Source organism: Mustela nivalis (genome assembly GCF_964662115.1).
Source record: "Mustela nivalis genome assembly, chromosome: 10".
Lineage (NCBI taxonomy): Eukaryota > Metazoa > Chordata > Mammalia > Carnivora > Mustelidae > Mustela > Mustela nivalis.
Window position 1 is genome coordinate 73,741,812 of NC_139029.1, and position 21,418 is coordinate 73,763,229.

General features: G+C 42.9%; 1 protein-coding gene and 1 pseudogene across 17 annotated transcripts in view; one reads left to right on the top strand and one right to left on the bottom strand.

The window, feature by feature from the left end:
- Positions 1 to 21,418, top strand: part of LRRC8D (leucine rich repeat containing 8 VRAC subunit D) — a 123,320-nt gene that overhangs the window by 52,500 nt on the left and 49,402 nt on the right. For 2 of the 16 annotated variants that reach the window (XM_082688605.1, XM_082688613.1), the window contains exon 1: positions 14,278 to 14,421. The exons of the other annotated variants lie outside the window; for them this stretch is intronic. In XM_082688605.1, coding sequence (XP_082544731.1) covers positions 14,412 to 14,421 — 10 coding nt within the window. In that variant the 5' untranslated portion in view covers positions 14,278 to 14,411. Of the gene's footprint in view, positions 1 to 14,277; positions 14,422 to 21,418 lie in introns of those variants that run through there. 16 annotated transcript variants of the gene reach the window in all.
- LOC309843290 (cytochrome c oxidase subunit 6C pseudogene) lies at positions 3,150 to 5,242 on the bottom strand (annotated as a pseudogene). The gene has a single exon. The product of its transcript is annotated as a cytochrome c oxidase subunit 6C pseudogene (transcript).

Genomic DNA, 21,418 nt, shown 5'->3' on the forward strand with positions numbered 1-21,418 from the left:
AGTTTTCCTTTTGGGCATCTTTAGCTTTTACCGTCATTTGGCATCTTTCTCTTCAACTGGTAGATATAGCTCAGTCCGTTAATGATTCCCTCCTCACTAGCTGGCAGTATCTTGCAGAATTGCAAATTTGGAATTTGGAAGACGTCTGGCTTTCCTGAGAATATATTCTGTCTCCAACTTAAATGCAAGTTCTTGTGGGACAAATACTATAGTTTGTTTGTTTGTTTGTTTATTGGGGCAAGGTATTATAGTTTACTCGTAAATTAGCCACTGACAGAAACTTCCTGCGGAGCTAACTACATGGTGCTTTCAGGGTAAATGCTGATGCAAATGAGCTGCCCTGGGTGCCTGATCGACAGCTGTGTTATCTGGAAGCGGAACATAGAAAGTATTCTAGGTTTCAGAGGTTTCAGAGGCCTTGCATGTCCATTCCAAGCCAAACCGCTCACTGCCAAGGCATGAAGCCTGAAACTGCCCGGTTGAGGGGAGGGTCGGGGGAGCAGAGGCAGTCCGTCAGGCTTTCCTTACTCGGTATAGGGGTTCTTCCACTCTAGCGATCAGGACTTTGGTCGACTCTTTGTTGCGGAGCAAGCCAGACATGAATGGGCCCTATGATATTCTGTACAAAGACATTAGCGGTCCATTCTGCTTTCCCTAGCTCCTGTTTTCTTCCATCCACATCTCCGAGAGAATTACCCTAAGGATAGCAGTTGTGAAAAATCTGGCCTATTGGTGGTGAAGAGCAGCCCCTGTGCTGTCCTTTGGAGAAACCAGGCAGCATCAGTATTTCCCTATTTTCACGTTGCTGTGGGTTCTATCTGCTGACTTAATACAACCCCATTTCCCTGAGGTCAACACTGGTGTGTGTGTGTTCCCTTCACAGCTTAGTCCCACCCCTCTGAGGTAAAAGTGCTAACAGTAAGGTGTTCCCTACTTTGCTTCTGCACAATGCCAGGTGTCTAATAAGTACTTGTGATGTTTGTTCAAAGCTTGCATGAGTGACTGTTTTTAAGAGGTTTACCTCTTCATTAACAATATTTTGCTTAATTTCCACAGGTTTGGGAGAGGATTAGTTGGAGTCGAAATTGGGGTAGAATCTTGGGAATTTTAGGTGGGAAGAGTTTATGACCTAAGAGGAATGAAAATGGATTTTTAAAGCCATATTACAGCTAGGCTTCTAGTACAAATGATTTACTTACTGTGTCCAAACTGTGAACAGTTGTCTTGTTCTCACTAAAGGCAATTTTGTTGAAATGTCCTTAGAAACAATGTGTACAGGCTTCTGTAATCATACAGGGGAGAGATAGAGATCCAGGGAACATCAAGATACTAACTCAACCTGTCCTTTTTGAAAAATATTTGACCCCTTCCCTCTAACTGAACAGCCCCTCAAAGCTATCATTACAAAGTTGCAAAATAGGAAGGAGATCAAAACCAGTTTCTGTGTTACAGCTTTCTGGGAAGAGGATGCTAGGAGAAAAATATATATATATTCCTAAATATATCATTTCAGGTATACCCTTCTTAGTTTCCTCTTATATTTTCAGTGACCTAACCTTGAACATTGTTGATAAGTTTCATTCTTACAGAAACTCTGAACTACCCTACCCCCGCCACAACACCACAGCAAGCAGCTAGAGGCAGTGAAGGACTGGGTGGTTGTTGAAGCTCATGGCTCTTTTCTGCAGCTTCTCCTTTGTACCTTGCTCCATATTTATGTCCAGAATGAAATGATAGCATTGTTGTGTACTAGATATGCTGGATACAGTAGAGGAGGGGACTCACTATCCTATAAAATAGGACCCTCTGTAAAGCTGACAGTAGTCATTAAAGAATTAAAATAGAAATATATCCTTATCATTGTGTAGGGTTGGGAGTTCTCTTGATTTAGACTATTGAATCAAACTTATATATGACATGGTTCTTAAAATCATAAATTTTATAATTCTGTCCGTTAAACTAGTTAATGCAGCCTAAATGTCTACCCTTATGTGCCTAAAACAGATTTATAAGGGCAGAATATCAGCTATATCATGGCAAACTCATAATGCCTTTCAGTGCTGAATGACCTAATAGGTTATTAATTTTCTCTATGGAGAATGCTTTTTCTTCATCAGCTGTCTAAAGTATTTGGAAAATTATATCTTGTGGGAGTTGCCATTCATCAGGAAGTTCTTGTTCATAGATGTAAGCCAGACCACATGTAGCAGTAAATGTTATGTATCACTATGGAAACAAAAAATCACAAATGGGGTAGTCTTAAGTATTAAGCATCTGCTTCTTATGGGGATGAGTTGTGTCCAGATTTGATTTGGTTCACTCCAATATTTATGGAGCATTTAATGTTCAAAAGGTCCATGGGTACTTTGTTTAATGACATTTTTCTCTACACAAAACCGAAAACAGAGGGAAAAACAAGGAGGAAAAGATCCCAGTTTATGTGGATTGTCAAGTTTGTAAATGAAAAACTCTAAATTGGGAAGCGGGAGGCCAGGGCTTTAGCTCTGGCTCTTGCAAAAACTAGTTGTGCGACTTTCAACAAATCTTTTAGCTTATTTGGGTCACAGTTTTCTCAGCTGTAACAAGATAGAGTTGGACTCTATGACCTCTAAGTGATGAATCTGTTTTCCTTCATTGTTCCTTCAACTATGAAACTGTTTTTTTAATGAGAGATATTATACTGGATGTTTCTCATTATTTCAGGAGTAATGAGGATCATGGTTATACTGCGATGACTTTGTCACTAAAAAAAAAAAATTCACTAAGGATTGGGGTCACATGTTGCCATTTGTCAGTGGGTCCTGCCTTCCTCTCCACTCAGTATGTATTGACATGGGAATGCCAGTAGAACCTAGTGGTGGAAAAGTATGCAATAATCTGAAGTATAGATATTTAATTTGACTTGTGGAGGAGGAGGCTGGCTGAATGGGTCAGGAGAATGTTTATTCACATAGCCATTTACATCTCACTTCTAAGACTGCCATGACTATCATTTCAGCAGATTTTTAATTTTTAAAAAATTTTTTAAAAGATTTTATTTATTTATTTATTTGATAGAGATCACAAGCAGGCAGAGAGGCAGAGAGAGGGGAGGAAGCAGGCTCCCTGCTGAGCAGAGAGCCCGATGCGGGGGGATCATGACCTGAGCCGAAGGCAGACGCTTTAACCCAATGAGCCACCCAGGCGCCTCTCAGCAGGTTTTTTTTAAAAAGATTTTATTTATTTAGTTGAAGATTTTATTTATTTGTTTGTTTGTTTGTTTATGAGAGAGATCACAAGAGGCAGAGCAGCAGGCAGAGAGAGAGGGGGATCCCAGGACCCTGAGATCATGACCTGAGCCGAAGGTGGAAGCTTAACCCACTGAGCTACCCAGGCGCCCCTCAGCAGTTTTTATAATAGGAATATCTCATAAGTAGAATTGGAATCTTTCAGCCCTAATGATTCAGTAAACTTGTGAGAGAGGAAAGAAAGGTGTCCATGTTTCCAGCTTGTTGCTGATCTGGGTGTGTGTGTGGGCTAGGAAACCTCTGAACTATTTTCTCATTATTAAGTGGGGGAAATACTCTCCCACCCTTACCCCTCAAGAACATTATAAGGATAAACAAGAGACCTGAGTGAAGCTATAAACACAAGTCGAATCTTTTGACTTTCTGAAAATACAGATGTCCTTTTGATGGTCAAATCTTGCTGTTTGAGTTTTTAGCTTGTGTTTTTTGTTTGTTTTTTTTGTTTTGTTTTTTTAACCTGGGAGGGTTTACTAGGTTATAAGTTTTAAAATACGCATGTGATTAAAAGTGAGAGGCTCCAAAATATTTGACTACCAGGCCTTTACAAAACCCCATCATCTAATAAGGATTTGTTAAATATTCTTCATCTGCACTTTATTTCATGTCAGAAATAGTTTTTGAGCATTTACTATATACCAAGCACTGTTGCAGAAGCTAGAGATACAATAGTGAACATAACAGAGTCCTTATCCTCAAGGAGTAGGATATGGGTGGGACCGATTAGCATTATCTATCCTGTAATAAGGACTAATAAGAAAAATCAAGCAGGACAGGAGAGAGAGCAATGGGAGAAGGGGTTATTAGTAGACAGGAGCAGAGACCTGAAAGAAGTGAAGGTACATGTCAGATAGGGTGTCAGGAGAACAGACTTTCCAGGCAAAGAAAACGTTAAGTACAGTAGCCTTCTGGCCTCTGTATGGCTGAGGGTGAGCAGTGGGGGCAGAGCAGAGGAGACAGGAGGATGCCGGGAGGTGAGTGGATCTCCCACCCAGGGTCTTCCGGGCTACAAAACACACTCTCCATTTGGGTTTTTGTTGTAGTTTTATATATATATTTTACTGTCCGGCGTATTTGTTAGTTGTTTATTTATCAAGACAAACTATTCCATAATCCAGTATTTGTGCTTCATAGTTCAGGAACACAGGTCAGTGACAAACTTCAGTGGAACTCAGCCCAAAGAAATTTTTTACATTCCAAAATCACTTTGCACTCTCAAAGATACCAGCCTCCTTCATCTCCTCAAAACCTTTCATGGAATCATAATTTCTGTAGAAATCTGCATATGCCTTCTTTCTTGGTTCAACCACAGAAACTTGTAGAAAGCTGCAACCCTCAGGCATACAATGAAGGCTCCAACAACATGAAATCGCAGGCGCTTGACCAGAAGGCCTTGCATCTGAGGTTTTGTCAAAGCCCTGGAAGTCATGGTAGTTATTCTCAACACCAACCTCAAACCTAACATCCTTCCTAACTGATAAAGAAATGGACCTGTATATTTGTTTTTTGATTCTTTTTTTTTTTTTTTAAGATCTTTTTACTTATGTGAGAGAGAGAGCATGAGGGTGAGCATGCGTTGGGGTAGGGGCAGAGGCAGAGGGAGAAGCAGGCTGCCCATCTAGCAGAGAGCCCAACGTGGGGCTCGATCCCAAGACCCCGAGATCATGACCTAAGCCGAAGGCTGAGGCTTAACCCACTGAGCTACCCAGGTGCCCCTTGTGTATTTGTATTTTAGAATAGCGGTATAATTCTTATTTTTCAGTAAGATGACAAATCCTTATCTAGGAAGATAAGACCACATATCATAAAACTCCGGCCGCATAAATCCACAATGAAAGTCATTACTGAAGAGTTCATGGAACATCTGTTCATGGAAGCAGAATGACTAGTCTAGAACATGAGAGTCAAATAGTGAATTTCCTTTTTTTTTTTTTTTAAAGCTCCTGTTTTCTGATTGATAAAAATATTAAATCCCAGTAAATGATATTCAGGATTTATTGTGGGTTTTGTCTTTTTTTTTTTTTTAATTTATTTATTTGACAGACAGAGATCACAAGTAGGCAGAGAGGCAGACAGAGAGAGAGGAGGAAGCAGGCTCCCCGCTGAGCAGAGAGCCCAATGCGGGGCTCGATCCCAGGACCCTGGGATCATGACCTGAGCTGAAGGCAGAGGCTTTAACCCACTGAGCCACCCAGGCGCCCCGGGTTTTGTCTTTTTGTTTGTTTGTTTGTTTTTGTATTTTGGTTTTTGTCATTGCTGGGCTTCTAGTAATGAACAGACTAACCACCATCTCAGACAATTAGCCTAACTCCTGTCTTTCCCATGTGGCACCTCTGAGCTCCGTCCCCAGCCTATCTGAAAATCTAGTCTTCCGTTTAGGAACTGGGTCTTCCCTTCCATCCCCCATGCATCCCTCCTGCTTCTGTCCAGTCCCAGATTACCCCGATGAACTTTTCTTCCCCTTTCTCCTCATACCCTCCCTCTCATTTTCATTTGTGATTTTTTTTTTAATTGTGGTAAAAAGCCCATAACATAAAAGTTGCCATCTTAACCATTTTTCAGGGTACAGTGCAGTCGTGTTCATATGCACATCACAGAGGAACACATCTCTAGAATTGCATCCTGCGTGTTCTCACAGCACTCCCTTATTTATACACATAGCATATCCAGCAGTGTTTCAATTTCCATCTCCTTCCAGGTTCTCTTTATTGCTGCATCTTTGCATCTCACACTGTACCTGACTGGTAGGAGGTGGTTATTAAATGTTAAATGGCAATTTTTATTTAACAGACATCTCTGGAGCACTTACTCTGAGCCGCTGATCTAAGCCCATTGCACATAGTCATTGATTTGATTTTTCATGAACTTTCTATATACTTTGCTTCGTTTTAGGAGGAAACTGAGGCTCCAAGATATTGAGGGACTTGTAGAAGGTCACAGCTAATAATGAAGCCATTTATAAAGAAAAAAGATAATGTAAAGGCAGACTCTCGAAAATTCTTTGTGCTGCTGCTGGGCTCCAGGAACAACAGACAGGGTGGATGTCCACATGCCAGGGAGCATGCCCTCTCCTGAGGTCCTGTGGGAAAGATTCTTTGTCCCCCACCACCCCTGCCAGGCCGACTCCACTCTACCCTGGTTTGCTTCCACCCAGAGCTCTTTCCTGCGGCCCACTGGGAGGCTTGTTTGTTGCCTCCTCTCCTCAGCTCTCCTCAGTTGACACTTGGACTTCCTGGCTCTGCTGGGGATAAGTGTTAGCTTCTCTCCGAAGTTTGGGGATTACGCCTTCCAGAGGGGATTTTACCACCTAACTCTCTTGTCTCTTCTCCCCCCCACTGTTCAAAGGCTGGCAGCATTCTTCATGCCGTGGGGCACAGAGTACCTAGAGTAACACATCTAACATGCAGCTTCCTCAGCTCCCCCTCAGAGCCACTGAGTCCGCCATATAGGGCCCCCAGATCTGTATTTTAGGCTTCTTAAGAGCTAGTGGGTCAGGGGCGCCTGGGTGGCTCGGTCAGTTAAGCGTCTGCCTTCAGCTCAGGTCATGATCTGGGGTCCTGGGATGGAGCCCCTCGGGCTCCCCACTCAGCAGGGAGTCTGCCTGTTTCTCTCTCTCTCTCTCTGTCTCTGCGCCTCCCACCTCCCCGCCCTGACTCATGCTCTCTGTCTCTCTCAAATAGAGATAAATATCTCTCAAATAGATGGAAAAAAAAAAAAAAAAGGTACTGAGTCAGAAGATGTGTCCTTGCCCTTGTGAGTGGAAAGAAATGAAATCGAGAGTTCTTTGACCCAAGTTCCTCTCCACGGAGTGTGGGGGATCCTGCCTGAAATATTTACTATTTGGCCCTTTCCAGAATAACTTTGTCAGGCAGCTGAGCTATCTAGTAGAACTTTCTATAGAGGCGGAAGTATTTCTGTCTGCTCTCCTCAGTCTGTCAGCCAGTGACTCTTGCACTTTGGATATTGAACACTTGAAGAGTGAGTAATGTGACTGAGTAACTGAAGTTTTTATTTTATCTAGTTTTAATTAATTCAATGTAAAAAAGAAAAAATTAATATAAATTTAGAGGCTCCTGGGTGGCCAGTCAGCTTTCAGCTCAGGTCATGATCCCAGGGTCCTGGGGTGAAGTCTCACAGAGCAGGGAGCCTGCTTCTCCCTCGGGCCCCCTCTCTGCCCCCCCCCAACTTCCTGCTCTTTCTCATGCTCTCTTTCTCAAATAAATAAAATCTTTAAATAAACAAATAAATAGAGCTACTTATGTCAGGATCCACCTCTGCCACTTGCCAGCTTTTTGGCCTGGTCAAGTTACTTAGCTTCTCTCTGCATCAGTTTTCTCATCTGTAGAAGAGATAGTAATAGCACCTACCTTATAAGACTGCCATGAACTTTGAGTGTTTAAACAGTGTCTTGCACATGGTAAACACTTTATAAGTGTTTGTTATCCTTTGTCATTATTTTGTAAGTTTTTTGTGGCCTAGTTTAGGAAAATAATCATTATCCCCCCCTTTTTTTTAAAGGAAAGTAGATTCTGAATTCCAGAATAATTTGTACACTAATCTGGCTAATGTAATCTTGTTTCTAATTTGGAGACCAGCTCTGCTTTATATCCTTCCATGTAGGTTCATTAAAGGTAACCACGGTGGGTCCAGCAGGTGACATATGTGGTTATTGTCTGAGTTTTACTGGTGGGTGACTGTAAACATTGATAGATGACCAGATGATTTTGCAGAGACTCTTCACAAATAAATTAGGCCTCTTTAGCTAGAAGCAGAATATTTCTTAGTGTCAGTGCTTGTTCCTAAGCTGAAGAAATTCTTGTAATATTCGAAAGGAAGTATGTTTCTTTTTTATCTGGAGACATGTCAAACTCTCCTAACATAGTAAGTTTGATGGCTTCCCTGTTACAGAAGGATGAGCAGGGGCATCAGGAACATTTGGGGAGGGGCTAGTTGGCAATCGTTTGTGTAAATGATAATAGTAGTAGAAACCCAAAAGTGAAAAAAAATTCAGAATACAACCTATGGGTTTTTTAAATTGACGATTTGATAACTTTCTCATCTTCGGTATTATAATAATTCAGTGTCTGTACTTGCCATGGCTAAATAATACCACTTTAAAAGACTTTCCAGAAGCCAGTGAAGGCGGCCTCTTGGAAATCTGTTTGGCTTTCTGAGATAGCAATGATACAACAGTACTTTTCAGCCCTTAGATCTGTTCTCCAAGGCTGGAGCAACAGTATCAGCAGATACTATTGTGCCCAGCAGTTGCTCTCCAAGGCTACCTTTTTGATCTGTAAAACCATGTTGCAACACTCCTTGATAAGCAAATAATATAAGGAGAAACCCTTGACCAGATGGCAGGCACTGTTTCGTTGTGCAAATAGTGATCCTGTCGTTTAGGCCCTGGTGTCCTGTTGGTTTTCTGTTTTCAAATTCTAGATTGTGCTTGAATGTATCCGAGATACTCCGAACCTGCTGAAAGTGTTCCTGGGCTCATTTTGCACAGAGCAGAAAATAGACAACTATTCATATCCTCCAGCTCAAAATCATGCGCAGCCTGACCCTTTGGTCATCTTAGGGAGGGAGGAGATGGAAACATCGAGGTGTCTGCAGGGATGTGGCCCCTATGGGTGAGGCAGCGCTGTGAGCAGGGCTGTTTGACGTGCAGGCTCTGTTTTTGTGGGCACTTCTTTCACCTCCCTGCTCCGTATCACCCCACTGCATTTGCCTGTTGGACTTTATCTAGGGTCTTCCAGCACATTTCTCTACAGCCCACTGACACCCCTTTCCATCACTTCAGGTCAAAAGAGAGTAAGCAATAAAAACTTTGCTCCTGCCATAAATTCAATATTTTTTCCTCTCTTTTCGTTTGAACTGTAGAGCGGGGAGGCAGTTTGCAGTTTGGAGGACTGTGGCTTCAATTATAAATTTCCTTGGGGGTAGAAACCTTATTAATATAAATTGCAGAGCTGGAATTAATGAGTGGAAGTTCTGAGAAGGCTGACTTAAGCGCAGTATAAGGAAACATTTGTTAAGCACCGGAGCCGGCCAGCAATCTGCTATTAACAGACCTTGGATGTACTCAGTCATGCCATTCTGTGAGGGATATGGGAATGGATAGCAAGCCGGACGAGGTGATGTTGTTTGCTGTGATACTGTACCCGCCAAGGATACTAGAATACAAACAAATATTTTCCAGTGAAATCTGTGCTGTTACCTTAAAGTATTGTATAGAAGGAGTTACTTCTTTTCAGCTCAATTGCGAGACTAACTCTTTCAATGTGACGCCCTAGTAGATACATTCGTTCTAATGATGTGTGTGGTATAATCATCTTCCCTGCAAATTCATTTTAAGATTAATTAGGAACTTACTAATTAAAGTATACATGGATGAATTCAGCAATTATTTATTTGGGACCTACTGTACCCTTCACACTATGCCAGCCTTATGGAGGATAAAACTATAAATAAGACAGTGTCTTAGTGTTCTAATTGGAGAAATTGACATGTGCTTTTTTAGCCAGAACATAAAGGAGACTATAAAAAAACAGTAAAATCAGATTGCAAAAAGAGCAAAGAGGGAGCCATATAATTACTTCCAAAGAGAAAAACTCAACCAAGGAGTTGATGTGGATTGAACTTTAAAAGGCAAATAAGGTTGGAGGGGCAGGTATAATAATTCACATATATTTTGGTTCTGCTATGTGTGAGACTTTTTATGTGTGTTTTGTGTGTCTCAGAGGTTTGACACTGTTATGTCCATTGTACAGATCAGAAAATGGGTTGTGTCAAAGAGAATGAGGTCAGGATATGTGAGGAAAGGAATGTTGGGAGTCTGGTTGCCTGAATGCAGGGTTTGTGGAGACAGAACTGGATAAGACAGGGGAAATGTATACTGGAGGCAAATTATCAATGCAACTGAAAAAGTTGACTTTTCCAGACTCACTTCTAGGACCATCACAAGCAGAATGTTCCCTGCAAAATACATGGGTGTTGGAATGATGAGCTTTAGATACCAGTTCTAGGGCACCTGGGTGGCTAAGGTGGGTTAAGCCTCTGCCTTCGGCTCAGGTCATGATCCCAGGGTCCTGGGATTGAACCCCGCATCGGGTTCTCTGCTCTGGCAGGGAGCCTGCTTCTCTGCCTACTTGTGATCTCTCTCTCTTTCTCTGTGTTAAATAAATAAATAAAATATTTAAAAAAAAAAAAAAAAGGCTATCAGTTCTAGACTGTAATACAGAGAGATCTCATGAGGTAGAACATCTGTCATGACCAGAAAGAATACCCAGAAAACCTGAGCTTGATTTTTTTTTTCCTTTTTTCCCCTATCACTTGCTTGCTGAGTGTACTGCAGAGAATTTGTCTTTCCATCCAAAATGTGAGGACCAATAATACTGCTCCATGAACATGTGACATGTCCAGGCTTGGCATCAGACATACATACTGTGGAGGACTAAATAAAATATCAGTTGGATCTAAGTCAGAAAATGGGATTTAAAGCTGCAGCTGCTGACCAGCCAGCCAGATACCCTAAATATATTTCCTTTCCGTCCCTTTCAACCTCTTGGGCTTAGTACCTTATTTTTTCTTACATGGACTATTAAAATCATCTCTGAACCAATTTACACACTGGCTCTCCTAAATGTAAATTGTCAGAGTAACTTTTTCAGGCATAACATATGTTACTTTATTGCCCTGTTCAGAGACCTGCAGTCACGTTTCATCTCCTGCAGGATGAAGAACACGTTCTTACCTACTGGTTCCAACTATTCCAGCATGAGGCTCTCTTTCTCCCTTGCCTGTGTTTGGCCTCTTCTCATTTCCAGCTTCATTTCCGTTTCTCATTCCCCTAGTCCAAGCTAATTTCGCCTTTCTTTATTGCTTTTTATATCTTGCAACATTTTCATTCAATTATCTGTTCAACCAACCTTTATTGGGCATCTGATACATGTCACAAACTCTGCCCAGTGGTGAATACGCACAGGTGATAAGAGTCATATCCCTCTTTGAGTCTCCTGGTGATATTTGCTGGTGAACACATCTTACCACCACTTCCAGTCCACAGGCTCCCTGCAGCTATGTATTTATACATTTCTGTATAGCTCTCGGAATATCCCATTAGCGACGTGTAAATTTTGTTGAGTAAATGATTGAATTTAAGTTAGTTTAACAAAATGATTCCAATTTCTTGTCTAAAAGTTTGGATGCACTGGGATTTTTAGTGAGACAGTGAACACTCTGTCAGTCTTTGCATTTACAAAATGAGTACATCATTGTTTATAATTAAAAACACGGACAGTAAAAGAAATAGCTGTTCTCTAGACTCTTCACACACAAAGTAGATATTGATAGGTATTTGCATGTAATTCAGTCTGTTGAAAGAGGGAACATTTCAAGGTGTCTGTACCTTGGGTATATATTTTTTTCTGTATATATTTTTAAGTTTTCATAGAAATCTAAACTAGTTGGGAATCAAAACCATGTACCACATAGAGAAGATTGTCTGAAACCATTGAAAGAGGAAGTTAGGAATGAGTGCAGACTTGGAACAGGATGTGGACTCAAATCTTAAGACCCGGTAAGTTCACAAAATAACACGAGCAGTTGAATATTTCCTGTTAATACATGTACGTGTCAAAGTTGTCCGTTTTCTTACTTTTAAAATTTAGTTACACATTTAGATTATAAAAGCAAAACAATAATTATAAAAGCAGTAATTATAATTATAAAAGCAGTATGATAAATTTCAGCAAATAGAGAAAAGGAAAAAGTACCTACATGTAGTTATTATAAGAAACATCTTGATCTCTCTCCACTCTATGTCCCTAAAAATTTAAAGTTTAAATTTCTTTTGGTTTTTGGTTTTCTGTTCTGTAGTACACAGAACATTTGAGATACTACATTTTTTCCTATTTATATTTAACCATCATTGTTATATGACTCTATAATATTCCATTTCATGGCATATTGTCATTTTACGTGGTGGGAAGATAAGGGCTTCACTGTCATGCAAAATGCTACAACCTGTAATGCTGGTTATCATGTGTTTATAATTTTTCTCCGGTTTTGACATATTTCTTTAGGCGAGGTTTACAGAATGGCTCTTCTCCTCTTTCTTTTTTTTTTTTTTTTAACATTTTAATAATTTATTTGACAGAGAGAGATCACAAGTAGGCAGAGAGAGAGGAGGGAGCAGGCTCCCCGCTGAGCAGAGAGCCTGATGCGGGGCTCGATCCCAGGACCCCGAGATCATGACCCGAGCTGAAGGCAGAGGCTTAACCCACTGAGCACCAGGCGCCCCTCTTCTCCTCTTTCTAATGTTAAAAATAACAGCAGAACCATGAGATAGAATCTTTTTTTTTTTTTCCAAAACACAGGACTTGTTTTATTTATCACCTCCCTGCATGATAGATGAAGAAATGATGGCACCATTTTAACCTAACAGTGGTTTGAATATATTACATTGACCACAGCTTTGGGTGACTTGGTAAAAAGAGATTTTATGTCTCTGTCTACCAAGCAACTTCAGGATTTGAATGCTTCCGAAATAACCTGGGGGTGGGGCAAAAAGAAACAGTGTTGAAAACATTGTTGACAAGCATCTGGTTGATTGGAGTTTTATGCTCAGTACATACTTTCATGTGGCATAGTAAGTGGCAAGTTTACATGTAATCTGTCACATTGGGATGCCTGAAGATTTGCACTGAGTCACAAGTGTTGACCTTATCCGAATGACAGACCTAACATGGTTCCTAGCCCCCTTCCCAGCCACCCATCGAGAGTTGGGTGAGAGAGTTGCAAACGTGTCTCCCCGCAGAAAGGAAACTGCTAGAGAGTGCAAATTATATATGTCAAATGATAATCCAAGGAATATTCTGTGATCTTAGAATATCCACAGGTCGTATAGAACAAAAAAACCCACCCACATTACCATATTCAGAAGTGAGTAATGAGAAAGCAAATGAGAGGGGAGAGAGATGGATAAGAAGTGAATAAATTTACAGTAGGTCACATGGCAGTAAGGACAACAGAGAAAAATAAAACCCAAGGTGGAGGCTCAGCGCTGTCAAGAAATGTGTGTGAGAAGGTGGTGGTTAGGGAAGCCTAGGGGTGGTGATGGCAGGGGCCACCTGGAGATACCTCAGGGGAGAGTGTTTCAAGCAGAAGGCGAGCCTGGGCAAGGGCTCCAAGACAGAAGAATGCTTGGCGCATCCAAGGAGCAGAGAGCGAGGAGCTTCAGTAACTGGCATAGAATGTTCCGGTGGAGTGGGAAGGATGAAAGCCTGATTCCATGGCTTTTCAAGAGAAGGGAAAAGGGGGACCTAGCTGACTCAGTCAGTGGAGCATGTGACTTTTGATCTCAGGGTTGTAAGTTCCAAGCCCATGTTGGGTGTAAAGACTACTTAAAAATAAAATCTTAGGGGCACCTGGGTGGCTCAGTGGGTTAAGCCTCTGCCTTTGGCTCGGGTCATGATCTCGGGGTCCTGGGATCGAGCCCCGCATCGGATTCTTTGCTTGGCGGGGAGCCTACTTCCCTTTTCCCCTCTGCCTGCCTGCCTCTCTGCCTACTTGTGATCTCTCTCTCTCAAATAAATAAAATCTTTTTTAAAAAATCTTAGAATAGTAAAAAAGAGAATGGGAATCAATATAGACATCTCTGGAGGATTGCCTTTTAAAGGGGAGCAGAGGAGAAAAAGAGAACCTGGAGGAGGAGGTAAGGTAAAAGGGGCAGTTTTTAAAATGAGGGAAATTGTAACACACACCTTGTCGATGGGTTCAAGATCGGGATGATTCCGTCTCATGGTTCTGCTGTTATTTTTAACATTAGAAAGAGGAGAACAGCCATTCTGAAAACCTCACCTAAGGAAATACGGTTGTTAAGAAGATATGGTTGTTATTACCGTTGAGTGTGTGGATCCCAGGGAGTCAGGTTTTTCATGTACCATCTCTCAACTTTAAAAATGCTGACTACCTTTTTTTTTTCTTAGCTAAAGAAAAGATTGCTGGAGGAATGATGATGTGGAAGACGGAGAAGGTGGGGTCTAGAATACAAGGGCAGGAGTTACTTCAGATAGGCAGACCATTCACCCATGGAAACAGAAAGAAAGATGGAGTGTGGTTGTCTAAATGTGGGAAGGTTGGTAAAGGTGGACATGGGAGTGCGTGGAAATTCTTCCATTGCTTGTTTTCTCAGTGAGAGACAGAACACGGTTTTTGCAGCTGCAGTTAGGGAGATTTCTAAAGAGAAGAGACTGTGAAATAGTCACCTAGGAGAGAGGGAGAGTCATGGAGGAGGGAAAGACGGTTGGGTTGATGAGGCTACACTAAGAACGCTCCAGAGATCAGTGGTCATGAATTTAAAATAGATCTTATCAGTCAGCACGATTACCTGTTTCTCACAGGCCGTATTCTGCAGCTCGGGCGCAGATGCCGAGTAAGCAGAGACTTCTGTTTGGAGCAAGTACTGTGGTTTGCTAGATCACTAGGATGAAGAGGGAAGGAGAGGTGGGGAAGCTGAGGTGGAAGGCATGGCTTATAATCCTGAGGAAAGAGAGGAGGCTGAGTGACATTGAGAAAGTAGAGGATGGTGGAGTTTAGTCCCAGTGGGATTGACGGATTATTAGAGTGAATGCCAGAGGGAGTGAATTGGAAAACGAAGAGTTTCAGAAATGTTTAAAAGATGAGTAGTACTTTCTGATGATGAAATAAAATCATGAGGAAAAGAATGAAGTCAGGGACAGTATTAAGACTTTGGCTTGGGACACCTGGGTGGCTCAGTGGGTTAAGCATCTGCCTTTGGCTTAGGTCATGATCCTGGGGTCCTGGGATCGAGTCCCGCATCGGGCTCCTTGCTCAGCAGGGAGCCTGCCTCTCTCTCCACCTCTGCCTGCCTCTCTTCCTGCTTGCGTGCTTTCTCTCTCTCTCTTTCTGAGAAATAAATAAAGTCTTTAAAAAAAAAAAGACTTTGGCTTGAGCTGACTGTCAGAAAACAAAGAGTGGTTAGGGCCTGTTGTAAACGGGCAGGCATGTGGTCCATCTGAGAGGGAACAGCCCGGCTGTGGTTGTTATTACTGTGGAGTGTGTGGATCTCAGGGAGTCGGGTTTTTCTTGTACAATCTCCCAGCTCACAAATGCTGACTAGCTTTTCTTAGCGAAACAGTGGTGAGATGTATTTAGACCCCAGTCCATTTTTCCCCTTGAGAACATTCTGTCCAGTAAATAACCTGTGTCTACACGAAGCTACATCTATGCTTCATCTTGAAAAAGAATTTGAAGCCACATGAGGTAGAGGCAAACAGGATGCTGAGTTGTGTGGTCCAGGCCACACATGGAGATCAGTTCTGAGAAGGGGCCCGTGAATGTTAGGAAGCTCTGGCCAGCGCCCTGCTGATTATGTGCTATCTCCCAGAACCACGGGCCTTGCCCTCAGGCCTGAATTCTTTGTGGTTACTATCCCATTAACCTTGAACGGTTTCAGTGAACTTTATTTTTAGCTTCTGCTTTTCATTTCCAAATTGATAACCGAATGAAGAAGCATTGGCCCAGAGTGGCAAGGCCACGCTGAGGAGGTACCCCTGGCCATGAGCTAAGAGATGGAATTGGCCCTGGTCACTTTATACTTTCTAGAAGTTGCTCATGGGCCTCAGTCTGGAGGCAGTTCCTCCACACCTCTGCCTGGATGATGTCTCAGGAGGGTGGCTTGCTAAAGCCTTGCCCCCAGAGCAGCAGCCAGGAAAGGCGTCACGAAGCTAAGACCTCACTCCCATGGGAAATGGACCTAGGACTTCTGTTTCTTGTTAGAAACTTGCCAAAGAGCTTCCTCTGGCTGAGAGCTTGGAGAGGAGACTAGAGACCTGACAGTTGGTTGAGAGACCAGTTCTTCATGGACAGTGGCTGTAGTTATTTGCTGTTTGTGATTTTCCGTATGTGCCAGGCCCTGTACTGGGCCCCAGGGACACCAGTATGAACAAGGCAGACATCCCTGTGGTCATGATGGCTTGCTTCTTGCCCCCTTCCCTCTTTTCATTCATTCCTCACAATTACTGAGAGACTGCTACATGGCATGCATTGGAGGGGCTGCTGGGAATGTACAGAAATTACTGTCCGTCTGCTCAGGGATCAACAGGTAAGTGGTAATACATTTACATTCTGTGACTGAGAGAGTTTGAGAGTTTTGTGAGTCCATAGATGGTAGCAAGTGCTGTGGGAGATACTGAAGGAGAGGGTTCATTCCCCATCATCAGGGACTATACGGTCTAGTGGAGAGGAGGGAAGCCACAGTCCCCCCAGAAGCTCATTTGGATACTTGACAGTTTGCATTTCTGTAAGTGTCTTTTTCTTCCCAGCAATGTACCTGGTGCTTTGTAAGTGTTGGTTGAATTAATGAATCAATAAATACGCTTTGCAAGACAGAAATGAACGTGTTGCTATACTAGAGAGCCATTCTCTCAGAAGGAGAGACACTTGAGCTGGGCCTGGGAAAATAGGTGGCAGTTCCACTTGAGACCAGAGGAGGTGCCTCAAGGTGTGTTCCAAACCTCAGAAATGGCAGGAGCCACTCATTAAGCCCGGGAAACAGTAGGGGTTCTGTTTGGTGATGAGCACAGGGCATATGGGGAAAGGTGGAGAGAGGAGAAAGGACGGGGCAGGTGACGGTGGGACATCACAGCCAGTCAGGTGAGTTTAGACTTCATTTAGTAAGCCACAGAGGTTTTCAGGTGTTGTCCAGAGGGTACTCTCAGAAACTACCATTGGTGGCAGTTTGATGGTTAAATTGGAGGAGCTGCAGGATCAAAAGAGGGTTGCCTTTTTGGTGGGGGGAGCAGGCGCGACTGGAGGCTGAGAAGGGCCTCGTGGGAGAAGGAGGGTTTTAAGGTACAGGGTCATTCTGAGGTACCCAAGGAGGGTTAGATGAGCAGAATGCCTTGGGAGGGTCCTGTCAACCCAGGTGCAGGACACCCTCAGCCAAGCTTCCCCCGCCCCACAGCCCCAGGCCCCCAGCCCTGCCTGCAGAGAGAGATGCTCTCAGAGGTGCTGGCCCAGGCTGCAGATTCTGAGGCCACACTTCAAATAGCTAACTGTGGGGTTTCAGCTGGGCAGGGGGACAAGAAATGAAACGAGAAGAGGCTAATCCTTACACCCCTTCTCTGTTCCGTCGCCTCTAACGTGCTGTTCAGCGGCGTAACTGGAACATTGACAGTGGGGCACAAAATGGGGGATGTTGTCCCTTCATCTCTCAGGGCCTTGATGACCTTCCTTGTCAGCACTCTTCAGAAGCTGCTCAGCACTAGCAGCCTGTGACTCTGTCAGTGGAGACAGGAGGCACTGGAGAAAAGGGGGGTGCTTTCTGAAAGCCCAAGCATCCCTGCTCTACCAGCACCCAGGTGGGGGAGGGGGTGGGGCATCTAAGCCCGGCACAGTGTGGCCACTTTGATCCATTTCTTGCTTACTCATTACTAATACTTTGTAGGTAGAGTTTATATGAAACAGACCAGCTAGTTGCGAGCTCTTCACGTTAACCTCTTTTCTCTTTGTCATCGCTGAAGAAAGTAGGACATGTTGTTTGAACAGCATCTGCTCGTGCTCCAGCCTGCACCTCAATTTGCAGATGGGGCCTTTCTGTGAGAATCTGGAGCACGTGAACACAGATGCCTCGTTTGTTCTGTACGCCTTGGTGTAAAGGAAAATGACCTCACAATGAGCCTTAATAAGGTAGTCTTTGGGGTGGCTGTAGACGAGGTAGACTCTGTGTGTAATGGAGCCCTTTCTGTTTCCTGGCATTAGTCACTGAAGGAAAACGCCCACCTAATAATAAAAATAATACCTAACATCTGTTTGGCACTTTGGAGCTCCCCAAAGCCATATACATTCACAACCAAGTATCAGCAATCGTATACGTGGTGTTACACTGTAAACTGGTGAAAGCCAAATAATTATAGCTGTTGAACATATAGGAGACTGTGCACAGTTAGGTAAGGTTTGTGGTGAAGGGCAGGTGGCTTCTGTTTCTGGAAGACAGAAGCTTCTGGGGGAGAAGCATGGAGTGAGCGAGAGCCAGAGTAGGCCGACAGAGGTTCAGATCCCAGCTCTTCCAGCCCATGGCCTTCGGCAGGCCCTCAGGGTCTTTAAGTCCAGGCTTCCTCGTTGTAAAGTGGATGGTGATTTCTCTGGGAGCTGCTGAGACAGCAGAAAGAAGTGGGCTTTACAGAACTTGTCAGGCGTGGCCTGAAGCAGAGAGGTGCACGGCGGCCAATAACACTGAGCCAGGACAGCTCACTTGATGATGCACTGGCAGATCCTGGCATCACTGAACCGTCCTCACCTCAGATCCTCTGGCCACACCATCACACTTCCCACCTGTGTTTCTTCTGTTGAGACTGCACTTTGCTCTTTTTTGTTGTTGCTATTAAGATTTTACTTATTTGAGAGAAAGATGTAGAACATGAGCAGGGAAGAGAGGAAGATGCAGGCTCCCCGCTGAGTAGGGAGCCCAGTGTGGGGCTCAATCCCAGAACCCTGGGATCCTGACTGAGCCAAAGTCAGGTGCTTAACCGGCTGAGCCACCCAGGTGCCCCGTTCTTCTTTCTTGGTCCCACTGATAGCAGATTTGACCTCATCACCAGCCACACAATGTAACACCCCACCCAGCCAGGCTCCAGCAGCTCTAACCACCCCTTTAACCGCTGCTACCTTTTATCTCATGTATCATGGGCTTAGTCTGCTTTCCAAAGCTCTGTTCTGTGTTATTATGAATTTGCACGGTCTCTCTGTTGCCCTACTAAATAAAACCAAACTCCTTTGAATTTCAGTGTTCTCTGAAATCTAGTGAAACCTTAACCCTTTGACTTCATTTTGTATGACTCAGTACAGTTTTGCCCCAGACACACAGAATATTAACCTTAGGCATACGATGAACTCGGGCCTACCTCTATGCCTTTGCTTATTCTGTTGCTTCGACCTAAAATGCACACACGGCATTGTTTATATTTTAAAATATGCATGCATCATTAGTCATAAAGGAAACATGGGGGACCAGAAATAACATCTTTCTTAAAAATGATGAGGAGCTTAATACCTTGACACATAGCCCTCTGTTTTCCATTTCATTTCTGCCTTGATCATTAATTTTGTGACGGGTTTGGAATATATTACCTTCATAATGGCATCAGGACATTCTAGCAATGTTAGTACCAGAGTATTAAACTGCCCAGAGGAAGATGTTTCTGAATTTAGGGGAAAGAGCAAGAAAGCATAATCAGTTCCCGTTTATGGCACTAAGAACATTCCTAAACCTCCCAGAGAATCTTTACTTTACTATTGCTGGATTGATGGCCATTCCTTAACCTTTTACTTCAATGGAATAAGCCACTCGGGCTCATGCATTAGTGAAAACCTGGCGTGTAGAGCCCTTCATGGGAAGAGTGCCGGCAACCTCAATACCACGAACCATGACTTGAGCTGTTCAAGCTGTGGAAGCAGAACAGTCAAAAAGGCGTTTAAGTTCACTCCCCGGACTCCTTCCCATGATTTTTCTTCAGGTGTAACCAGCTATTTTTTGGACATGTAGACTGACTTGCATTTTTCCTTCTGTCCCTTTATCTCCACGAGAAGAGGTACAGGAGAGGAGAGAGGGATATTAATGAAACAATCCGTTCCCTGTCATATATCATCCGTGATTAATTCATCAGTCTTTGAAGTTCTCGCTCCCATTTTCTAAGGTATATAGCCCCTTATTCCTGGCAGGGAGTAGGAACATCAGTAGCCTAAGATTCCTCTTTCTGCCAATTCATGAAGAGTAGGAGAGACTGCCTTAGGACAGGGGGCTCTCTTGTCAAGAGCTTCAAGACGGGTAGTGATTTGTCACTGCCTAAGAGTTGTTAGGGGCTACACTTAGGATTTTCTTTTTTACCCAAGATTTTTCTTTGGTTTAATGGTTTAAGTAGTGGAAAAAGGATCCGGTCACTCAGTAAAACTTCTCCTTATCCAGTAAGTGCTCATTAAATCACAGTAGCAATTAAGAGACTACTTCTCTTTTTCTATTAGCATTCATTTCCAAGGACAAGGACATCTTTTCAGAAACCTTAATCACTTAGTAATGAGCGACTTAAAGTGGGGGGAATGACGGAACATTTCCCTTGCTTTTTATCTCCAAACATATGGTATATTCACAGCCCATAAGTTGGCAGTAACAGCCTGTTGAGTAAAAGGGAAGAATACTTGTCAGGTTAAGCAGGTCAAATACAAATATGCATGTGCAGGATGATAAGTTCAATGTAAAATGAAAACCACAAATGTATGCACAGCAGAAAGTGGAGGGGAACTCCGCAAGTGGTAACAAAGGTCGGAAAATCATCTGATTTTTCTTTTACTTTCTCTCTCTGTGTATGTGTTCTCTGACTTTTCTTTGCTCATTGTTATTAACTTTATAACCAAAACGTCACTTTTAAAAAATTAGACAATGATGGGTATATATCAGTTTGGTGCTTATTTAAATGTTATTTTTCAAAAAAAAATTTTTTTAATGTTATTTTTAACAAAAGGAAATGGGGGAAACATGGTATAAAATAGGGAAGAATAAGTGATCAAATACAACATGAATTTAGGGGTTGTTCACTTGGGCAGAAATGGGGAAACCTCAGCGATCTGGAAGATCACCAAGAAGCAAAGTCCCTTGTCTGGTTAAATGAATTAACACCTAGAAAGTGCTCTGAGCAAAGCTTGGGATAAGATAAGCTAGTTATTTTCGTTGTTATTATTTTCATTCATTATCACCCCTGGGTACTAGCACACTTTATCATACCTTGTACGAATTGTAGTACTCACTAAATGCTTTCAAGTTAATCTTTCTAGACCCTTCACCACCCTGGTTCATCTAATAGCTGTGGGTCACATTTGGATATGGATGCCCAGAACTTAACACAGAATGGCAGGCATGCTCTGACAAGCACAAAGATTAGTGGGACCACCCCCTTTCCGTCCCAGTCATTGTCCGTTTGGTAATGTCTGATTGCTGGCTAGTCTCATCTTTGTCTCCCGTTAGGCTCCCAATCTAAGAGAACCTCAAAGTCTTTTTCTCATAAACATGGTAACTGTTAAGACAGTTCTTTTAGGGGCACCTGGGTGGCTCAGTGGGT